The sequence below is a fragment of the Lynx canadensis genome, chromosome B2 (assembly GCF_007474595.2).
Source record: "Lynx canadensis isolate LIC74 chromosome B2, mLynCan4.pri.v2, whole genome shotgun sequence".
In the NCBI taxonomy this organism is placed as follows: domain Eukaryota; kingdom Metazoa; phylum Chordata; class Mammalia; order Carnivora; family Felidae; genus Lynx; species Lynx canadensis.
This window is the reverse complement of record NC_044307.1, coordinates 92,474,275-92,493,210: the sequence shown is the minus strand read 5'-3', so window position 1 is coordinate 92,493,210 and position 18,936 is coordinate 92,474,275. Positions and strand designations below refer to the sequence as shown.

Here is an 18,936-nt window from a genome sequence, read left to right as displayed (position 1 = left end):
AGGCCTGAGATTTGGAAAGAAACAAGGGTTAATAAGGAGTGAGAAGGATGGTAAGATAGCTATTGCCTGTCTACTGACAACACACATAAAAAAAGGCAGAGTTTAGCTACCATTTTTATTTTCAAAATACAATTAATTTTGTTCTTCTGGCCATAAGAGTTTTACTCTAAGAACTACATCTTTAGGGCATCAGTGTAGAAATAAATGGAAGCGGCAACTTGCAATGATTGGGCCCCGGAGAAAAAACAGCTCTGAAAGGGAAGCCCAGCAGGCTGATGCCCATGCACAAGCCCCTTCATTATGACGAAGGTTACATCCCATGATCTCAGGGCTCCTGTTTTCAAAAAATTACTTCTCAGACACCTTTAAATAAAGATGTCTTTCTGACTTTGGAAGTTACCCTCCTGCTAAAGCTAGTTTACTTGACTTCTTTAGAATAAATTTTGCTGGTTTTTTTAAAGTCACCTCTATTATTTGAATTCATAAACATAAATTGCTCTAGTGTTTTCCCTGGATTCCAAGGCAGATCTCTATCAGGAACATCAACATCTTCTTCAACATCATCAACATCATCATCTTCATCGTCATCATTGTCATCAAATTTGGGTAGTCCTTTATGAAACATCTTCCTAAAGATTAGGATGTATCAGGTAGATCTAAAAATTGTTATTTTTAGACATGTTCCTTTCTTAGTCATGGCCTCTTAAGTCATTTTCTTCTATTTTGACAATATGGATACCTTGTTGTTGTTGCTGCTGCTGCTGCCGCTGTTGTTGTTGTTTTTGTATTTTATTCTTTAAAGAAAGGCAGACTGCCACGTGCAGCACCTCATTTGGATGTGTCTGGGGTCTTGGAAGCTTGACCACCCTATGTTCTCCTACTAATGGACCTTGAGAGCCCGTTTGGAGGTTCTAGCAGGGGGGTGCAGCTGCTCGTTTACCCTAAACCAAAGAAAGTCCTCCTCTACTGGGGAAAGTCGCCCTCGTTTCCTCTTGTACCCAGCACACAGCTTTGGGAGGGGCGCCCGCCCATGGAGCAGTGGGGGAGACAGATACCTGCCTAGCCAGTCAGATCAGCTGAATCAACTCCAGGGATCAATGGGGTGACATGTTGCAGCCAGACAGTCATCACACCCAACAATGTGGATTCCTAATTTACTCCACTAAAATATATTTGCTAGAGTTAGGCTGGGTTAGTTTCTTCTAGTGTTGGAAGAAAAGGCTGATATGATAAAAATATCTGTATGTGAATACCTAAAAAATATGAGCTAACATTGACTCACTCCCCTGACACTAGCATATCTTGGGCATCCTGGAATAAGTGAGGAATGGAATTCCAGACTACATGCATTCAATGTCAACTCTATGTGACAGTACAGCCATGCAAGTGTTCTTTTTCATTTATAGACATGGAAAGACTGAATAAACTACAGCTAATGTAGATAAAGAAAGATATTTCTATAATCATTCTTCTAAATATAAGTTAATATGGCTCAACAGAAAAAGGTTAACAACTGCTCCTATATATTTCTATTACAAGATTTTTTTCTTTTTCACTTGAAGAAAAAAATTATATTAAGAAGTCTAAACAGACAACCTTAAAACTATCTCTCTACCAATTTTCCTTCAAGGTTTGATTAAAAGCATTTATTAAATTTAATATATGAAAGCATTAAATTTCTGATAGTTTAATGCAACAAACATTGAAAATCAATATCTCAATTGTTATCTTAGGTATTTAGGATATAAATGATTTCTTTGCTATGCATGTGTGTTTATATACAAACATATTTTGAAAGTTAGTGGGAGCATCTGGGTGGCTCAGTTGGTTAAGCGTCCGACTTCTGCTCAGGTCACGATTTCACAGTTAGTGAGTTAGAGCCCCATGTAGGGCTCTGTGCTGACACCTCAGAGCCTGGAGCCTGCTTCGGATTCTCTCTCTCTCTCTCTCTCTCTCTCTCTCTCTCTCTGTTCTCCTCCTCTTACAGTCTGCCTCTCCCTCCCTCTCTCTCTCTCTCTCTCTCAAAAATAAAATAAACAATAAAAAGAAGTTTGCAATGACTAGGTGAATGGGTTTGGAAATTAGCAAGTGGCTTTTTGTTTTAGACTTTATCTCAAGAAAAAAAATATTTCTGAAAGTATCATGAACACATTCTTATAACCCTATTTTACTGATAATGAATCTCAGTATATGTGCTGCCAAAGTGAACATGCTGATAATGAATTTTTAAAGCATATTCCTGAAAAAAGCATCACTACCTGTGTTCAGTGGAAATATGAGATAGGTAAAGCTATATACAGGCTAAAAGTCTTTAACACTGAACAAGAGAAAAACAAAATATAGTGAGAAAATACTGGAGGCTTTTGTTACAGGATATTAGGATTTGTCTTTGTAGGTTGGACTTTGACATTTTTTCCTTTGTTTTCCTAAAATTCTATAGTTCTCATGAGTCATATGCATTATTTTTATAAGAGAAAAAGAAACTTGCTAAAATTACAATGGTTAATATTTATGGAGAGGAAGAGCAATTAAAAATGGGAGTTCTTCTATTTAAGCATTAATTCTGAGCATGAATTGTTTGTCAAAGTAAATCTCACACATTAATAAAAAGACCGTTAATTAAAAAACCATTAATAAAAAGATCATTAATTAAAATTGGATGTATGGATGGAACTGGATTCATGATGCGTTTTATCTTTTCAGCAGTGCAAGAGAGTAATCTAGAATATTTTTTAATAATCTACAATCAAGATTAAATCACAAATCAAACATAAACGTAATTGAGTACCAGCTTTTGGCATTAAGCATAGGTAAACTGGATGTATTTCCAGGAATGCAAGCATTCATTTGGAGGGAAATGGTTTTATCTGCTACAGAGTTATCAGTTCAACTATTAAGTGCCTTAAAATAAGAATAGCAGTAAGTACACACTGGGAGTTTATTACATGTTTAGTGCTTTATGTAAACAATCTATAAAACAGGTAATTAAACCCCCAGTTTATCTATAAAAAGACAGAAGCCCTAGGTTAAGTAAATCCCTAACAAGTGATAGATATGATTTCATGACACAACCTAGTTTATGCATTTAATCATTTTGTTAAACTGCATTGTATTGATTCAACAATCATTTATATCCACTATTAATGCTACTTTCTAATTATTTGGTTTTTATTTAATTGTTTTTGTAATAAATTATAATGAAGCATAAACTCAGAGTGTTCTGAAAGCAGTCAAGGGACCTACAAAGCAAACTAATTTATTGTGTAACCTCTAATTAGTTGTAATTACAATATTTAATAAAGGAAACACCTACCTTTAGAGACAATCAAATCTTTTCACTGAACTCCACTAGTGTTGTGGTATATACAATAGGCTAATGATAATCAAAAGTATTATTCAAATGCTATCAGGAAAAATAAAATTACAATTTATTGCCAGCCCTGAACTATTATTCCACTAGAACAGATTTAAATGGAAACTGGGTATAAGAAAAATAAATCATGTAACCATTCATAATTTAATTCCAATTAAGGTATCATATCTTATTCCTATAGAACACACTCACTCATGCATGTGCATACACGTGCAGACACATTCCCTCATCTGTAAAGTTCTTTACTTATGAAACTGTTAAGGACTCTCTCTGAACACAGGAGGTCAATGAAAGTGCTTAACAGTATGCATTAGATATTTACAACTCTAGGCACTGTCAAAGTCAATAATATCCCAGCAAAAGAACTTGAATTACTTCAGAATCTGACCTCTTTATGACGAAGACATTTAGCATTAATGTTTAATCTAGCCAATATTGCTTTTTGAAAAGCAATATTTTTGAGGAATCTATTATATTCAGTTTGCAACTATCAACACCTCTAAAATTTATTTTGTCTTTTTTCCAATCTATTGGGGTAGAGAAAGGGTATAAAAAAGAAAGGATGCTTTATGAACTGTGTTTGCTATTGGTGAATATGAGTGATGAAGTAATAAGATGATTCACTATCAGAAGGGCTGATGATCCTACATTTTGCATGCTTCCAAGGGGGAAAAGCAGTTCTGTTTTGTCTTTAAATGAAAGTCTATACAGCAAAGATGGAAGCAGTAGTAACAGTAAACCTCATTTTGCTTTATGATATAATGAGAGAACCTACTTAACTACATATAATGTCTTTAATCAGCTCTTAATATCAAAGAACAAAGTGGTATTTTTGCTATTAGGACTTTTGGAAAAGAGATAGGAAAACAAATGAACAAAAGAATGTTCAGCTGACCAAATGTGATAATTAGCTTAAAGTGTATTTGCAACAACAGAAAATAGCACACACTCCCCACCAAACAAAAAAGAAAAAGACATCATGGTGCATGAAAAATCAAGAACATTAACTGCCAAGGGCATAGGGTATTCTGGATTAAGTACAAGTTTCACAGTATTCACTTTAGCTAATGGATAATCTAAAAGGATAATATGTTTTTGTTGATACTCTAAAGTTTGATTCCCCCCTACAAACACACACACACACACACACACACACACACACACACACAACATGATTAATAGATCTTTCTTAGCCACAATCCCAATTAAAATAATTTCCTCAAATAATTTACAAAGCAGAGAAACTGGGTGTTTTGTTTGTTTGTATATTTGTTTTAGAAATACTGAATGATGCTTTTATGCTGCAACTTACATAGAAGAGAAGTTTTCATCTTAATTTTTTAACTAACAAATAAAACATTACAAGTTTAAGTGACAATTTTTATATTTATCTAAGCCTATATTTTTACGTCCAAAAATATGCCTTTCCAAGTCCCTTGCAAATTGTTGCCTAACCGGTGGCTATAAACTTTTACAGTGACAATTATCCATTATGCAGTACTTGACAGGCCAGCTCTACGTTGCTCTATTAACTGACTTTGAGTTTTCTCACTCCCTGTGGGGCCCTCTAGGCTAAGATTGATGAGGTGCAATGTGGTGTTTGAGCTGCCATGCTGACTTGACAAACAGCAAGAGTGGTCCCTGCACAGAGTGGAGGAGGGAGGGCAGAAGAGAGACAGAACCACAGTGTATCCTGGAATGACAACAGCCTCATGCACTTGCCTTTCAAGGCAATTAAAACATTGTTTCTCAGATTTTACACTTCAGTCAGACACAAAACTTCCTTCTTCAATTAGAGTCCCAAAGCTTCATTGGTACATATTGAAAATTAGAGAGGGATTAAACTTTTGTCCCTCAGACATTTTAGAGAAGCGGAGATAAAAGTTGCTGCTCTTTCGAAGTTTAAATACACTGAAACTCTAATAACTTCTTATAATTCCCCAAATGGTGTTATCGCTTACTTTTTAACTATTGAATTCACTCTGGCAGAGCTAAGGTAATAAAACCCATCATCGTCTAATTTTCCCAGACAGCTTGATAGAACCAATGTTCTTAGTATAGATAAAGTGTAATGAAGCACTTTCTTTCCCATAGGAAAGTCTTCAACTCATATGCTTTGATGCCAACTAGCCTTCACATCTGCTGTTTCACCATTGATAGCTGTAACTTGGCATGCTAAACTAGTGTCTGATGAAGCAGCTTTACTCAAAGGCACCATTTTATTTCTTGCAATGGGAACATAGTAAAATGGTGTTGGTTTCCTGTAGGCCTTATGCAAATCCCTGTAATAAACATAGGATCAGGCCTCACATACAATAAATTGTGTGTTAGTGAGGATGGGGGAGAGAGACAATCTCCCTGGGTGAAAGTAACCCCCTTACTATGCCAATAATTTAAATGTATTATAAAAAATTGGTTTAAATATTAATTTCAAACATGACTAATACCAAAACCATATTAGATACTAATAAAAATATAACAACACTTTTAAAATACCAACTTTTCTTTTTTAAACAAAATTTTGCTATTTAACCTAATGTTAATAACTCGTATCTTAAAAGCAATAATGAAGAAAAAAAATATTTGGGAGAAAAGAGAAATGGTATGGCTACAAAAATTTTTGCTAAGATATTTCTTTTAGATTTCTAGAAAATCTGTCTGATGAAAAACAAAGAAAACATCAACTCAGACAGATGAGTATTTCAGTAACAATATTAATCACTAATCTAAACTGACTGCTAGGATACATTGGTGTTCAATCACATAAAGCTTTCAGGGTTTGTTTCATTAAATATGCAGAGAAATCAAAACAATAAACCAGATTATATGTGAACTTGAATACATGAAACAAATAATTCAAAATAAAGTTTCTATTTTTTCTATGAAATCATCGAGTCATTACTTAATTAGTAACTTGCAAGCAAGTTGGCAAGAACAGTTTTTGGCTTGGAAACTTAAGTATATCTGGTTTTCCATCACCCACATTAGAGCCATGTGTGATGAGTATTTGGTTTCAGTATAGATATGCAGAGGGATAATGAGGAATTCCAAAGGAACACAAAAAAAGATATCAATTAGAATTGCGTAATAATTTGCCCCCACCAGTTAACATAGGTGCATTCTTTCCACAAGGAAGGAGTGACAGTAGTTCACCAAATACTACAGAATAGTCCTGTCAGCTCAGGAAACAAAACTACAGGAGCCCAAATCTCAAACTGCTGTGCAGAATCTAACTCGATATATAATTACAAAGTAAGGTACTTCTCTGTTTCTTAATCTGGTCCCAGTTATAAACACAAAAGTCACATATATAATAATCCTTCCAAGACTTTAATATGCCTGCTTACTGGTCTCTAATTTCTCCTCCCTCCCGCACAGTGGAAGAACCTGCAATAAGACTTACAAAGAAAAGGTGAATGTATTCACTCCCTAGTTACCACAGAATATATATTTTCTCGACTTTTACTCAGAGACACAACGAAGGTCAGGATTTACTCCACCATAATTCCCTGAGAAAGGAGAAAGCTCTAGCTGTCTTCATCCTGCTACAAGTCAATCCTTATGCCTACCAACTGGGGACTTCCAGGAACAGTGTCAGAAATGATGTAATTAGATCATTCACTCTCAGCAAATCTCTTTTGAACAAAAGGTAAATAATTTGAAAGAAGTAAGAGTACATTCAACAGATTTATCATCATTTCATGCTTCTGTCTGATATTTTGTGAATTCTGGGTTTTAGAACAAAAGAATACCCAAACTAATATGAAAGAAATGAAGTAAACGCAATTAGTTATTAAATACAGATGCCAATAATGAAGGGATTATTTATATTTCAGACAGGGTTAATTTAACCATTCCTGCACACTGGAATCACCAAAATAAGTTATAAAAAAACTCAGATACCAAGAATCTCACCTCCAAATATTTTTAATTCCTTGGCTTGGAGACGGGTCTGGGCCTCAGTATTCTCTAAGAATGATTCTAATGTTCTAATGTGCAAGCAGGTTGAGACTACTGATTTGAACAAAGGGATGTTTTAAAGATTTTTGAAACTTAGTGAACGATATACCCAAATAGGACAAAATAATGACTATCCCTTGAAAAAGAAAAATTGACGTAAAAATCAAGACTATCTTCTTGCTTGTCAGAATAACATGATCGCCTACCACAGATAAGACCATATTCCTATATGACATCCATGCTGTCCAGTCCCAATGCTTGCAGCCCACCCACATCTACTATTTTGATAGATAAAAGACTGGCCCCATAAGCTGAAGTAGTGCTTTAACTGAGGACACGGATAAGTAGTCAGTATCGCTAACTTTATTTATCAACAAATAAAAACTGTTAAGTCATAAAACTTTGATGCCAATATACATGTGCTCATATTAATATTCCAGTTTTAAACTAGTTTCTAGGCACAGAGACTATAGCCCCCATGTGAAACCCAAAGCTGAAATTTGAGATCTAAATTATTGAGGAGAAAAGGGCAGTGTCATTGCTAAGCATAAATTGACTCCAAGTAAAGAAAAATGACTTGAAAGCAAAACTAGGTGGCAAGTTAGTAACACCTGTATAAACGGGACAACTCTTTTACAAGCAAATATGTAAGAAATAATCTCTGTACTTACTGAGGTACGATAATGAATTTCTAATTATTATATTGTCAAAGAATCCCTCCTGGATAGTGGTGGAAAATAATTAAAATACATATAGTAGTAAATTTGGTATGCAGTGAAAGACATATCCAGTTTCTATCCACACGCAGATAAATAGTTATTGAACCCTTTCTTTGTGATGACCATACTTAACTGGGAATTTACTACATAAACTATGAAAGGCATTTAAAGAATAAGTTCTGGAGATCTAATATACAGCATTGTGATTAAAGTTAGGAATACTGTATTATAAACTTCAAAGTTGCTAACAGACTAGATTTCAATTGTGATAATGATTTGATGGAGATGTTAGCTAATGCAACAGTGATAATCATACTGCAATATATAAATTCATCAAATCAACACATTATACACCTTAAACTTAAACAAGATAAGTCAATTATATCTCAATAAAAAAATAAAATGAATTCAAAAGTCATTTTAGATTATCTTTCTCGTCGTTGTAACTATTTTAGGTCAATTTTATGCATATACAAAATGAAACTTTCAAAATATTGTACCACCAATATAGTAAGAGGAAACTAAAGACTCATTTCAGAAAAACCCTTTTGCAATGTGAAAAGTACACTACAGATGCCATTTTGAAAATTTACTTCTGCAATGTATAAATCTTTTCATGGTAAATATATTATACTTTCATTGCTACTTCTGCTTTAAATAAAAACAACAAACAAAAATTATGTTTTTGAGAAATAAAGAATAATATGAAAAATGTCTAATGAATGGTATAGGTTTCTAAATCCATTTATTAAGTACATGCAGTAAACTGCCAAATTTTTTTACATTCTATCTCTCAACTCAAAAATTACTTCTGTTCTTTTGGCATTTAAGAAGCAAAACTCACTCAAGCTTTTGAAAAATCATTACAGGCATGCCACACAAGCAATTCAGGCTTAAACACCTATACTGCCACCCCAGCATAATTTAATTTTAGAAGACCATTGAACTGATAAGCTCAGAATAAGCAGCAGATTATAAAGAACATGTTATAACTATATCTGCCCCAGTGGCTTAAAGCAAATGTTTTAGAAATTTAATATGATCAAACAGTTGGGGTCATGTGGGTGAGCCAAAATGACTAATGCACTTAATTCTTCTGAGTAATGATGGTTATGCCATCATATCTTTAGCTATTACTTTTATTGTTGATACTACGAGTCCCTTGGTTATTGCTTTCATAATTAATAAGTCACTTAACCTCTCCATGGCCCAGTTTCCTCATCTGTTAAATGAGCATAATGATAATTGCTTCCTACCTTCCTCAGGGGTTGCAGTAAAGATTAATGAGTTGGCATTTAGAAAGTACTTTGAGTTCTCCTAAAGAGGGAGACTATGCACAAAGCAAAATAAAACAAAATCCTCTGTGGCTAAGTACCAAAACATAAAACTTCTCCAGATGGATTAATCCACTTGCTTATATTCCTAACACTACAACCTATACTTCCAAATAAACTGACTTTTAACCCAAAGTCAAAAATGGAAATGCCATAGAGAGCTACATATTTTGAAAAGAAAAACTTTTTTAGTTCTACAGATTAGCAAAATTTGAAAATAATCACACAATATACCTAAAACTCTCTGTCATAGGTTTTCCATCAATGGATGCTATAGTCATTGTGCCATGGGATAACTGTACAGAATTAGGTAAAAGAGGTGAGTTGGTGCCATAAAGAGAACCTAAATACGAAACACTGATTTAGGGTCACATACTAAATTACAATGAAATCATTAGAGAGAAAATTGGGAAATAGGAATCAATGAAAATAGGGGGAAATAATATTTTTAAAGTGTGCCTTGTCGTAAGTTAAAAGATTGAAATGCAGTAATAATCTTTTGGACTTGGCCAAAGAAATGTCTACACAAGATGACAAAATATTCAAGGAATCAGCTAGTTACTTTCAGCTACATGGGATAAGGTAGTACAAGAAAGAGATCACTCATCAGAAGAACAACAAAGAGAAGGAGGAGAGGGAAGAAATAATTTAAAAGAACTGGGCTGTTTGCAACCAGTACTTAGAGGTGATATTGTAGAGTTAGAATTTGCATGGTTGGGTATTTTTAAGCATTCCTAGTCTTCAGTGTCTCAAGTCAGTAAAAGTTCTCCAAATTGTTCCAACATGGCACCATTTCGTAATTAAAGAACAAATTATGCACGTTGCTCGAGGTACTTCGCTCAGCCCTCTGAAAAAGTTAAGGCAATGCCTTGTAGATTTTCTCCTCCAGCAAAGAGCTTCTATTCCAAAGTAACAATTAGTTTAGAGAGAGGCACATTTGTAAAAGAACTGTCCCAGTGGTTTTAGATTATAAATGGACTCACTTGGATACATTTGAAGGCCACAAATGTTTAGCCAAAATGGTATTGGCAAAAGCACTGTCACCCTGGTGTAAGAGAAACAGAGTCTGTTCAAAATGTACTAAAGTCTCTGGGCTTCCAAGTTTCTAGAAATAGGACTGCTGACTTGTAAGCTAAATAAAGGTTTATGTTACACGCCACTAAGAGATTTTTGCTGTTTGTCAAGCAACATCATTGTGGCAGTCGATAACTAATAAAGCCCAAACCATACACAAAGCCTGTGCAGGGAACTAGAGATTCAAACGTGAATGATATAGATTCAATCCCTGCTATGCAGTGTGGTATAGAAACACAGGAACCAAGAAGACAGCTTGGGTTGAAAATTCAATAAGAACCGAAGTAAAAAGTGCTCAGAGAATATAAAGGAGTACCTTACCCAAACTGAGTAGAACAGGTAGGGGAAGGATCATGAAAATTTGATAAGTGAGGCATGAATTAGTATCTAAGGAATAAAGAGAAGATAACCAATTTGGTTATAAGAAGGGACAGGGATGGGAAAAAAAATGTGTAACAGGCATTGGAGAAGGAGGTGCATCATTTACTTGTGACAAACCTGGGAGTAGCTGCAAGTGTGAGAGCAAGTGGCTATAAAAGAAGCCAGACCATGATGATGAGGCAAACAAAGGCAAAAAAATGTAACATAAATTAAATCTCCTTACAGCTTGCAGCCCACTGACACTTACCTGAAACATGTAGAGCGTGACCTTCCTCAAAGAACTCATGGCCGCCTTACTTCCTTAATGTTTTTGTTTTATTGAAGACCAGAAGTAACCTAATCTTAACAGTAGCTAGCCCCTCAAGGTTCTGAAAGCCTTGCTTTCAAATTCCTTAGAGACTTACACTATCCCTAACTCCCTCTAACTTAAAAGTATATAATCAACCCCAGGGCAGCTCTTTCTGCCCATGGGTCCTGTCCCCATATTTAATAAAATCATCTTTTTGCACCAAATATGTCTCAAGGATTCCTTTTTCACCATTTGCTCAAGACTCTCAACAATGAGGTGTCTACAAACACACTGAGAAGCCAGGTTTATATCCTAAAGCAAAGGGGAGAGGGAAATTTTGGAGGACTTTAAGTCACTCTGGTAGCAGCATAGAGAACAATACAGACAAAATTGGGAGAAAGAAAAGTTAAATGGTTACTACAAAACCCTAGACAGAGATGACACTCGTTTTCATAACCAGGACAGTAAACAGTAAACAGTAAACAGGAAACAGTAAACAGTAAAGGAAACAGTAAAGGAAATAGATATATAGGAGATAGAATGGACAGGTGCAGGCAGTGCTTGGAGATATAGGAAATATGTTTAAGATTTAACACAGTTCTTACCACATAAGAGATGATCGGTAATTATTTCTTGAATAAAAATTTGATATCTTACAAATGAACATGTAATTGAGAACATAAGGTGAATGGCAATACTGCCTAAAATAAGACATCTTAGTCATTAGGTTAAAAAAAGGTTAAAGTTGGGGCGCCTGGGTGGCGCAGTCGGTTAAGCGTCCGACTTCAGCCAGGTCACGATCTCGCGGTCTGGGAGTTCGAGCCCCGCGTCAGGCTCTGGGCTGATGGCTCAGAGCCTGGAGCCTGTTTCCGATTCTGTGTCTCCCTCTCTCTCTGCCCCTCCCCCGTTCATGCTCTGTCTCTCTCTGTCCCAAAAATAAATAAACGTTGAAAAAAAAATTTAAAAAAAAAAAAAAAGGTTAAAGTTAAGGATAAATATTTTTTATATTAAATATTTTTATAGTTCCCTTTACCTATGCTTTGCAATAAATTCCCCAAAGAATTGTTAAATGCACCTCAATATACCATTTCAATCTACACAGTCTAGAAAAGAGCTCTCATAGTTTCTTTTTATTTCACTTACCAAATTAACTCCTCTTCATGACAATAATTATCAGAAGACTGAAGCAATTTCAATTAGATAAACATGATGTGATCTCTTCTTAAATCTATTTCAAAATTATTTATCCTACTGTGGGCCATAGAGACATAATTTACTTGACTATGTTTAAAATCATCCTAAATTCTGAATATTTTTAATTAGCCATGTATTTTAGTGATGCTAATATATAACCTCCATCAAGCATTTACTAGATGGTTAGCAAACGTGTACAGCTTTCATTTAATATTCAAATAATACTTTCAGAATGGTCCTGTTAGGCATTCCAATGTAGAAATGAGGAGTCAGAGGTTTGCAAGGAATAGTATCTTAGCTAAATACAGCCAATACGTGGTGGAGCCAGGAATCAAGCCCCAGTTTCTCTGATTTCAGGTTTTTTTTTTTTTCATCCATAACAATTATTCTGAATTTTAGATTTTATTATCAGAAGCATTAAGTGATATGCATTGTATGTTTGATACTGTTTAAATTTCTTACAATATACGGCAGAACTTTTTAAAATAACCATAAAAAAGGTATCTCCTTTGACACCATCTTTTTTGGAAGGACAGACTGTATTTGTATACATAGCAAGCTTGAGATTTCAGGTAGACCAAACCCAGAGAGAGAATTGTCAGGAATTGGAAAACCTGAGTCATGCGTTGCATAGAAGAAAAGTGATTCAGCATCACTTTGTAAAACATAGGACTCACTTTGAAAATACAGGGATTCTCATAAGAAACCATAACACCTACAGGCTCTCACTGAGTTATTTTTGAACATGTGATCTATATGTATTCATTCTCCTAATCTTTATACTTCGGGAGAAAAGAATGTGCTTGTTGCTTAGTAACATTCTGTGTAGTGTTCAGCTCTGGGGTGAGATTTCAGTTGTACTACACCAAGTCCCCAGATTCCGAGAAGGAGGTTTTGACAACTCCTTTATTGTTTTTCAATGAAATCCCTGGGCCTTCAGCTATTTTATCATTAAAATATGATTAAGAATATATATTGGTGATGTCATACAGTTTTCTGCTGTTTATAAAGAATAACTCTGAAGAACTACCATCTGCTCAATTTTGAGTTACTTTACCAGTCATGACTTTACATTTATCTCTGGGAAGAATGCGCATGGAGTGTAATGGATATAAAAGAAGAGAAGAAAGAACTCTTCTTGAAGACAATATACACGTAAGCTCAATAAACAAAGTCAAGCATGTTCTTTGGAAAAAGGATTATTTAATATTAGAGAATGGCATAACTCTGTGTTTTTGCAATACTGAGGACTTACCCCTTTAAGGTCAGGTATCTTGAGCCAGCTCTTCTTGCTTGTAGTAACAAAATTATACCATTCTTTAAAATAATTTTCTGGAACTGAGCATTCCAGAACAATTAACTAACAGCAGGGTCTTGTTAAATTTGTAAAAACAAGATGGAAATTCCTTTAGAAATCAATGCCTTAAGGGTGCTTCCTAGAGTGTTTGTATGCGTTGCTGTTAATTAAGAAATAAAAGAATGGTATCAAATGTAAATAGAATACACACACTAGTCCCTGGTTCATTGTGAAGTTGCAAAATGAGCATGCAATTACTTTAATTCCAGATTGTTAAGGAATATATATATTTTTAAATTTTACACCCATGGCTGGTATAAGGGTATAATTTAACAAACTAAAATATGAAGTTGAAATTAGTATCATTTAGGGGTACACTAAAATAACTAAAGAGACGTCAATATTTAATGTATTCTTTTAAATTCTAATTTTTTTTCTAATTTTAAAGTAAGAATTCAGCATGTGATAAAGTTATCAACATAAGGTAATTGTCAACTTAGTGATTATCACTGAGTGGTTTTTACTGTGACTAGTATGGATTCCAGAAGGCCTTAATTCTACAGAAAGAATGTCTGTGCTGTTGGAAACAGAAAATTGTTCTATGTCAATTTTCTCCTGGTGCTAGAGGTACCCTTGCATGTGAGAGAGAAAACAAGGGCTGAAAGAGTAAGAAGAAAAGTCAATAGCAAAGAAAAGTGAAGGTAGGCAAAAAAAAAAGAAACTAATACTGCATAATTTACCTAACAAAATTAAAATTAAAATTAAAAAAATTATTTAAAAGTTTTTAAAAAGAAAGAGAAAATTGAAAAGACTGAAAAGACAAAATAAAGGGGGAGAGAATAAGCTGAAAGATAAGAAAAAAATAATTTTTTTAAGTTGATTTTCTAGAGATAAACCTTGCTCATGGTACAAAAGAACTTTGAAACAAGATATTTGAGTCTTCCGGAATATAAAAAATAAAATGAAAACTCTGATGTATTTTTGAAACAGAAATAGTAACTTCTGATGTCAATCAAATCACTTGGTTTAGATACTTGGTGTTTTTTAACAAACTCTATTCAAAAGACTCTTGAATACTATAATAATTTTAATGCATCCCACATTCACTCCCTACAAAGTTACTGACACATACAATGTGCATTTAGCATTTCAACAGATGATTTCCTTTTCTAAAAAAAAAACAAAAATAAAACAAAAACAAAAAACAAAACAAAAAAACGCTATATAGAAAAGCTATCTTTATTAATTCTGAATATTCAATGGGGAAAATTTATCAGTTGTAATTAATATAGTCAAATGGCACTTACTGATCATAATATTTTGCTCATTTTTGGTTACTCAACAAATTTGATTAAATAATAATGATTTTCCAAATAAATGTAAAAATACACATTTTAAGCTTTCGTCTAGACATATGAGATATTCACTCTGAAAATAATTACATTTTAAGAATTATATAGATTTGACTAAACAATCAACCTATCTCATTCTTTGGATATTTACGTCCTCCAGAACTCTAGAAAAAGAGATGATTTAGTTTTGTGAGAATTTTTACAACAAAAATTATATAATTTTTGGCAAAGTTTGTGTTTTAAGTATCATAAAACCCAGTTCCATGATTGTTGATATAGTCATCCAACTAAACTATGATCTCCTTAAAAGTGAGAAATAGATGTTATTTGCTCTAGAAGACCAATATGTAATGCAATTTCTGGTACTCAACAGGTACGTGATGAATGTTTGATGCGAGAATTTATTTTATAGTTTGATTCAACTATTTAAAAAAGTTACCACTTCTGCATACTTAAACTTCCTATTACATTTGTATGAACAGTGAAGGAAAATACCAATGCTTAAAATTTTGCCTGACATACAAAGAATTTAAAAAGACTTAGTACACTTAGCATAAGTCATACAGAGAAAGACAGATACCATGTTTTCACCCTTACGTGGATCCTGAGAAACTTAACAGAAGACCATGGGGGAGGGGAAGAAAAAGAAAACAAAGGTTGGAGAGGGAGGGAGCCAAAACAAAAGAGATTCTTAAAAACTGAGAACAAATTGAGGGTTGATGGGGGATGGGAGGGAGGAGAGGGTGGGTGAGGGGCATTGAGGAGGGCACCTGTTGGGATGAGCACTGGGTGTTGCATGGAAACCAATTTGACAATAAATTGCATATTAAAACAACAACAACAATAACAACATCAAAACAAAACAAAAAGACTTGGTACAATATAAAAGAAATTACGAAGTGATATTGACTCCCTAAAGTGAAATCACCCGATTTAGAGTACAGTATTTTGGCCCAATGAGATCAGCTAGAGTAAGAAGAAAGGGAAAATAAAGAGGGTAAGATACTCTATATGCCTGGAACCTGGTTCAAGCACTTTCCATTCAAGTGTTCCACAGGGCTGTCCCTCTGGAAACCATTATGAGTTCAGTGGTATAGCTCCTTTTCAAACTCTGTGCCTTACAGAACATTAGATGAATGTGCATCAACAAGAATTGTTTTGGCTTATTTCTATCATTTATTTTCCTTCTTTTTCTGTAGGCTTGTAAACAAGCCTTGTTTCACCTTAACAGAAAGAAATGTGTATATAAGAATATTATGCATGTATGTAATCATTCTATTCCTCTGGAACAGCTAAGCCTGGTAGAGTCTGAATCTAATACTATTTAATATATATTAACAAATATATATTAATATATAATCAATACATTGTATTAATATATTCATTACATCAGGCATATATTGATATATATTATATATTAACTATATTATATTTAATGTAATTAATATACTAATATATTAATATATACTAATAAATGTATAGACATTTACATTCAAAGATAAAACCTTGTTGAGAAAAAAAAATGTTGCCATGGGCAGAATTGCCTTCGAACAAAAAGGGAATACTTGCAAAGCAAGAACTCCTTGCCATTTGCAAGTATTAAAATGTTTTGCCTTAATGACTGTGTATTTAGTTGTACACATAACCCCTCCATCCCCTGAGGAACCTGATTATTTTTTACTATTGATTATTATTGATTGTTGATTATTGAGGATTATTGACTATTGATTATTCTTCACAAATTACAGTGTTGCTACATCCTTACATCCATTAAGAGAGGGAGATTTGTTTGCACTCTATCATTTTAATATGTAAATTGTAGACAATCAGTAGGACTTACCTTGAAAAAAGTCATGGTCGCACCATCCTCCACCGCACCATACTCTATCTTGGTTTGTTTAGCTAAATCATCAGCAGAGTCAATAGGGGATTCCATGCGCTCCACTGTCAGAAAGGCGGCTAAGTTAGCAGTATACGAAGAAATGATGATAAGTGTGAAAAACCACCAAATGCCTCCCACTATCCTGGTGGAGAGCGCTTTGGGCATGAGCTCAGAACCTAACAGAGATTGGGGGGAAAAGGTGAAACGAATACAGAGAATTTGATCAGCAGTCAGGTACTTTGGTCACAGTGGCAGAATGGAATCACTGTGTAATAAAAGCTTAAATCATAGGTTCACACATTGCTTTAGAAAGCAAGCAACAACCATTGGGAGAGCAGAGGCTAATTTCAGATAATAAACCATCTCTTAGGACACTTGTTAAGTATAGTGGCAGGAGACTTAAGTTCTATCTGAGACAGGACAGATTAGTAATAACCCTTATAAAAACAGCATTAGAAGGGAGAAAAAAAATATCTCTAGTTTATAAACTACTTGTATGGCTTTTCATATTCTTGTTAATTACTTTGGTTTTAGAAGAAATGATTTAACATACATTCAAACCCATTTCTTAACACACTTTCTATAAAGTTTCATTTTTTGATGTGCATGAAAGCATAAATTTTGTCTATTTTGCCATTTTAAAAAGTTATGTGTTACAAAAATAAATTTCAATTACCTATATTCCTTGAGATATGAGGTTTTAGTCCAGGTTTATTTTGAAATAAGGTAGTAAATTATTTCCTTATGTACAAACAAATGTCTCCCATCACTATAGTTATCCTCAATGAGAAGAATCAGAATCAGAATACACATATTGTCACAAATTTATTTTTACATATATATAAATATTTCATAAATATATTACAAACATGGCTGGAGTTGCCTGCTCATGCTATTAATAAGAGAATGGGATCCAAGAATTCTATTTTACTTTTGATTATTATTAATTTAATTAATTTAGATTTTAAAATAAAATCCTGACAATTTTAAAATCAAGTCTTATAGCTTTACAACATTGTTTAAATTATGTGCACTATTTACAGTCTTAATGTGTAACTGAATACATATCAGCATGCATGATTTTTTTAATAAGAAAAGTATACTAAATTTATGAATATATGTAATATATTACTATGCACTTTTAATCATTTTAAATCCAAAATCAAGAAAGCATTGGCTACAAATTAATTTTTAATAGGGTTTGAGTAAAATGGAATGAAGCAAAGATGGACTCCATTTGCTGATTTGTTGACAGTCAGATCTTTCATATAATCACTGATGCAGTAAGGCAACACATCTTTAGATGGAATGAAAAATGCAACAAATCATTCATGTTAACATTGAAAAAAAGCGGTATCATGACCAGAATAGATCAAAACAGCCCATCTTACACTGCAGTTCATCTTACCCTTGTAATTTCAAACAAACAAACAAAATTTTAAAAAGCAGACAGACTTGGACATGACAGCCAACTCCAGCTCCAGACTCTGCCTACCATTCTGTGGGAGGGGAAAAAAATAACAGAAAACAAAACAAAACAGAAAAGTACCTTTCTGATGTAGTTGCTCCTAGGCCCTGTCAGACACACACTCGAACACTGAAATACTAAAATATTCCCAAGATGATCAGCAGCAGCTTTGGCTGCCCATTCTACTTTTTTTTTTTTTTTTTTCCTTAACAACAGCACCAGTAAAGTCAAACAAGACCGGGAAGGAAAAGAACAGTGGAGACATTCGACAAAAAAAGGCCCAATTACCACAAGTTCGTATCTTACCCAAGGACTTAAAGCGAGTACCTCCTAGGTTGGTGAATCAGAGCCTGGTTAGGGGCTGACTGTCATGTACTCAAGGTAACGTCATGTCCAGCACTATATCCCACTAATTCCTGGGGAGCTGGGCATCAGCCAGTTTAGTATGGGTTCCTCTTTCATGTATCCACCAGCAGTGAAGTAGTTATGTGGCAAAGCAAATGTATATTTGAATTTTTCATTGCTTGGATTACTTATCATTTTCAGAGCTATTAAATATAGTCTGAACTCTAATGGCTAGGTTTTTTAGATATCAAGTTAATCTAATCAGTAT

At 34.0% G+C, this 18,936-nt stretch overlaps 1 protein-coding gene across 1 annotated transcript in view; it reads right to left on the bottom strand.

Moving 5' to 3' along the window:
• GRIK2 (glutamate ionotropic receptor kainate type subunit 2) overlaps positions 1-18,936 on the bottom strand; it is a 655,189-nt gene that overhangs the window by 110,859 nt on the left and 525,394 nt on the right. Inside the window, exon 13 of the mRNA XM_030316033.1 lies at positions 16,814-17,031. Coding sequence (XP_030171893.1) covers positions 16,814-17,031 — 218 coding nt within the window. The remainder of the gene's footprint in view (positions 1-16,813; positions 17,032-18,936) is intronic.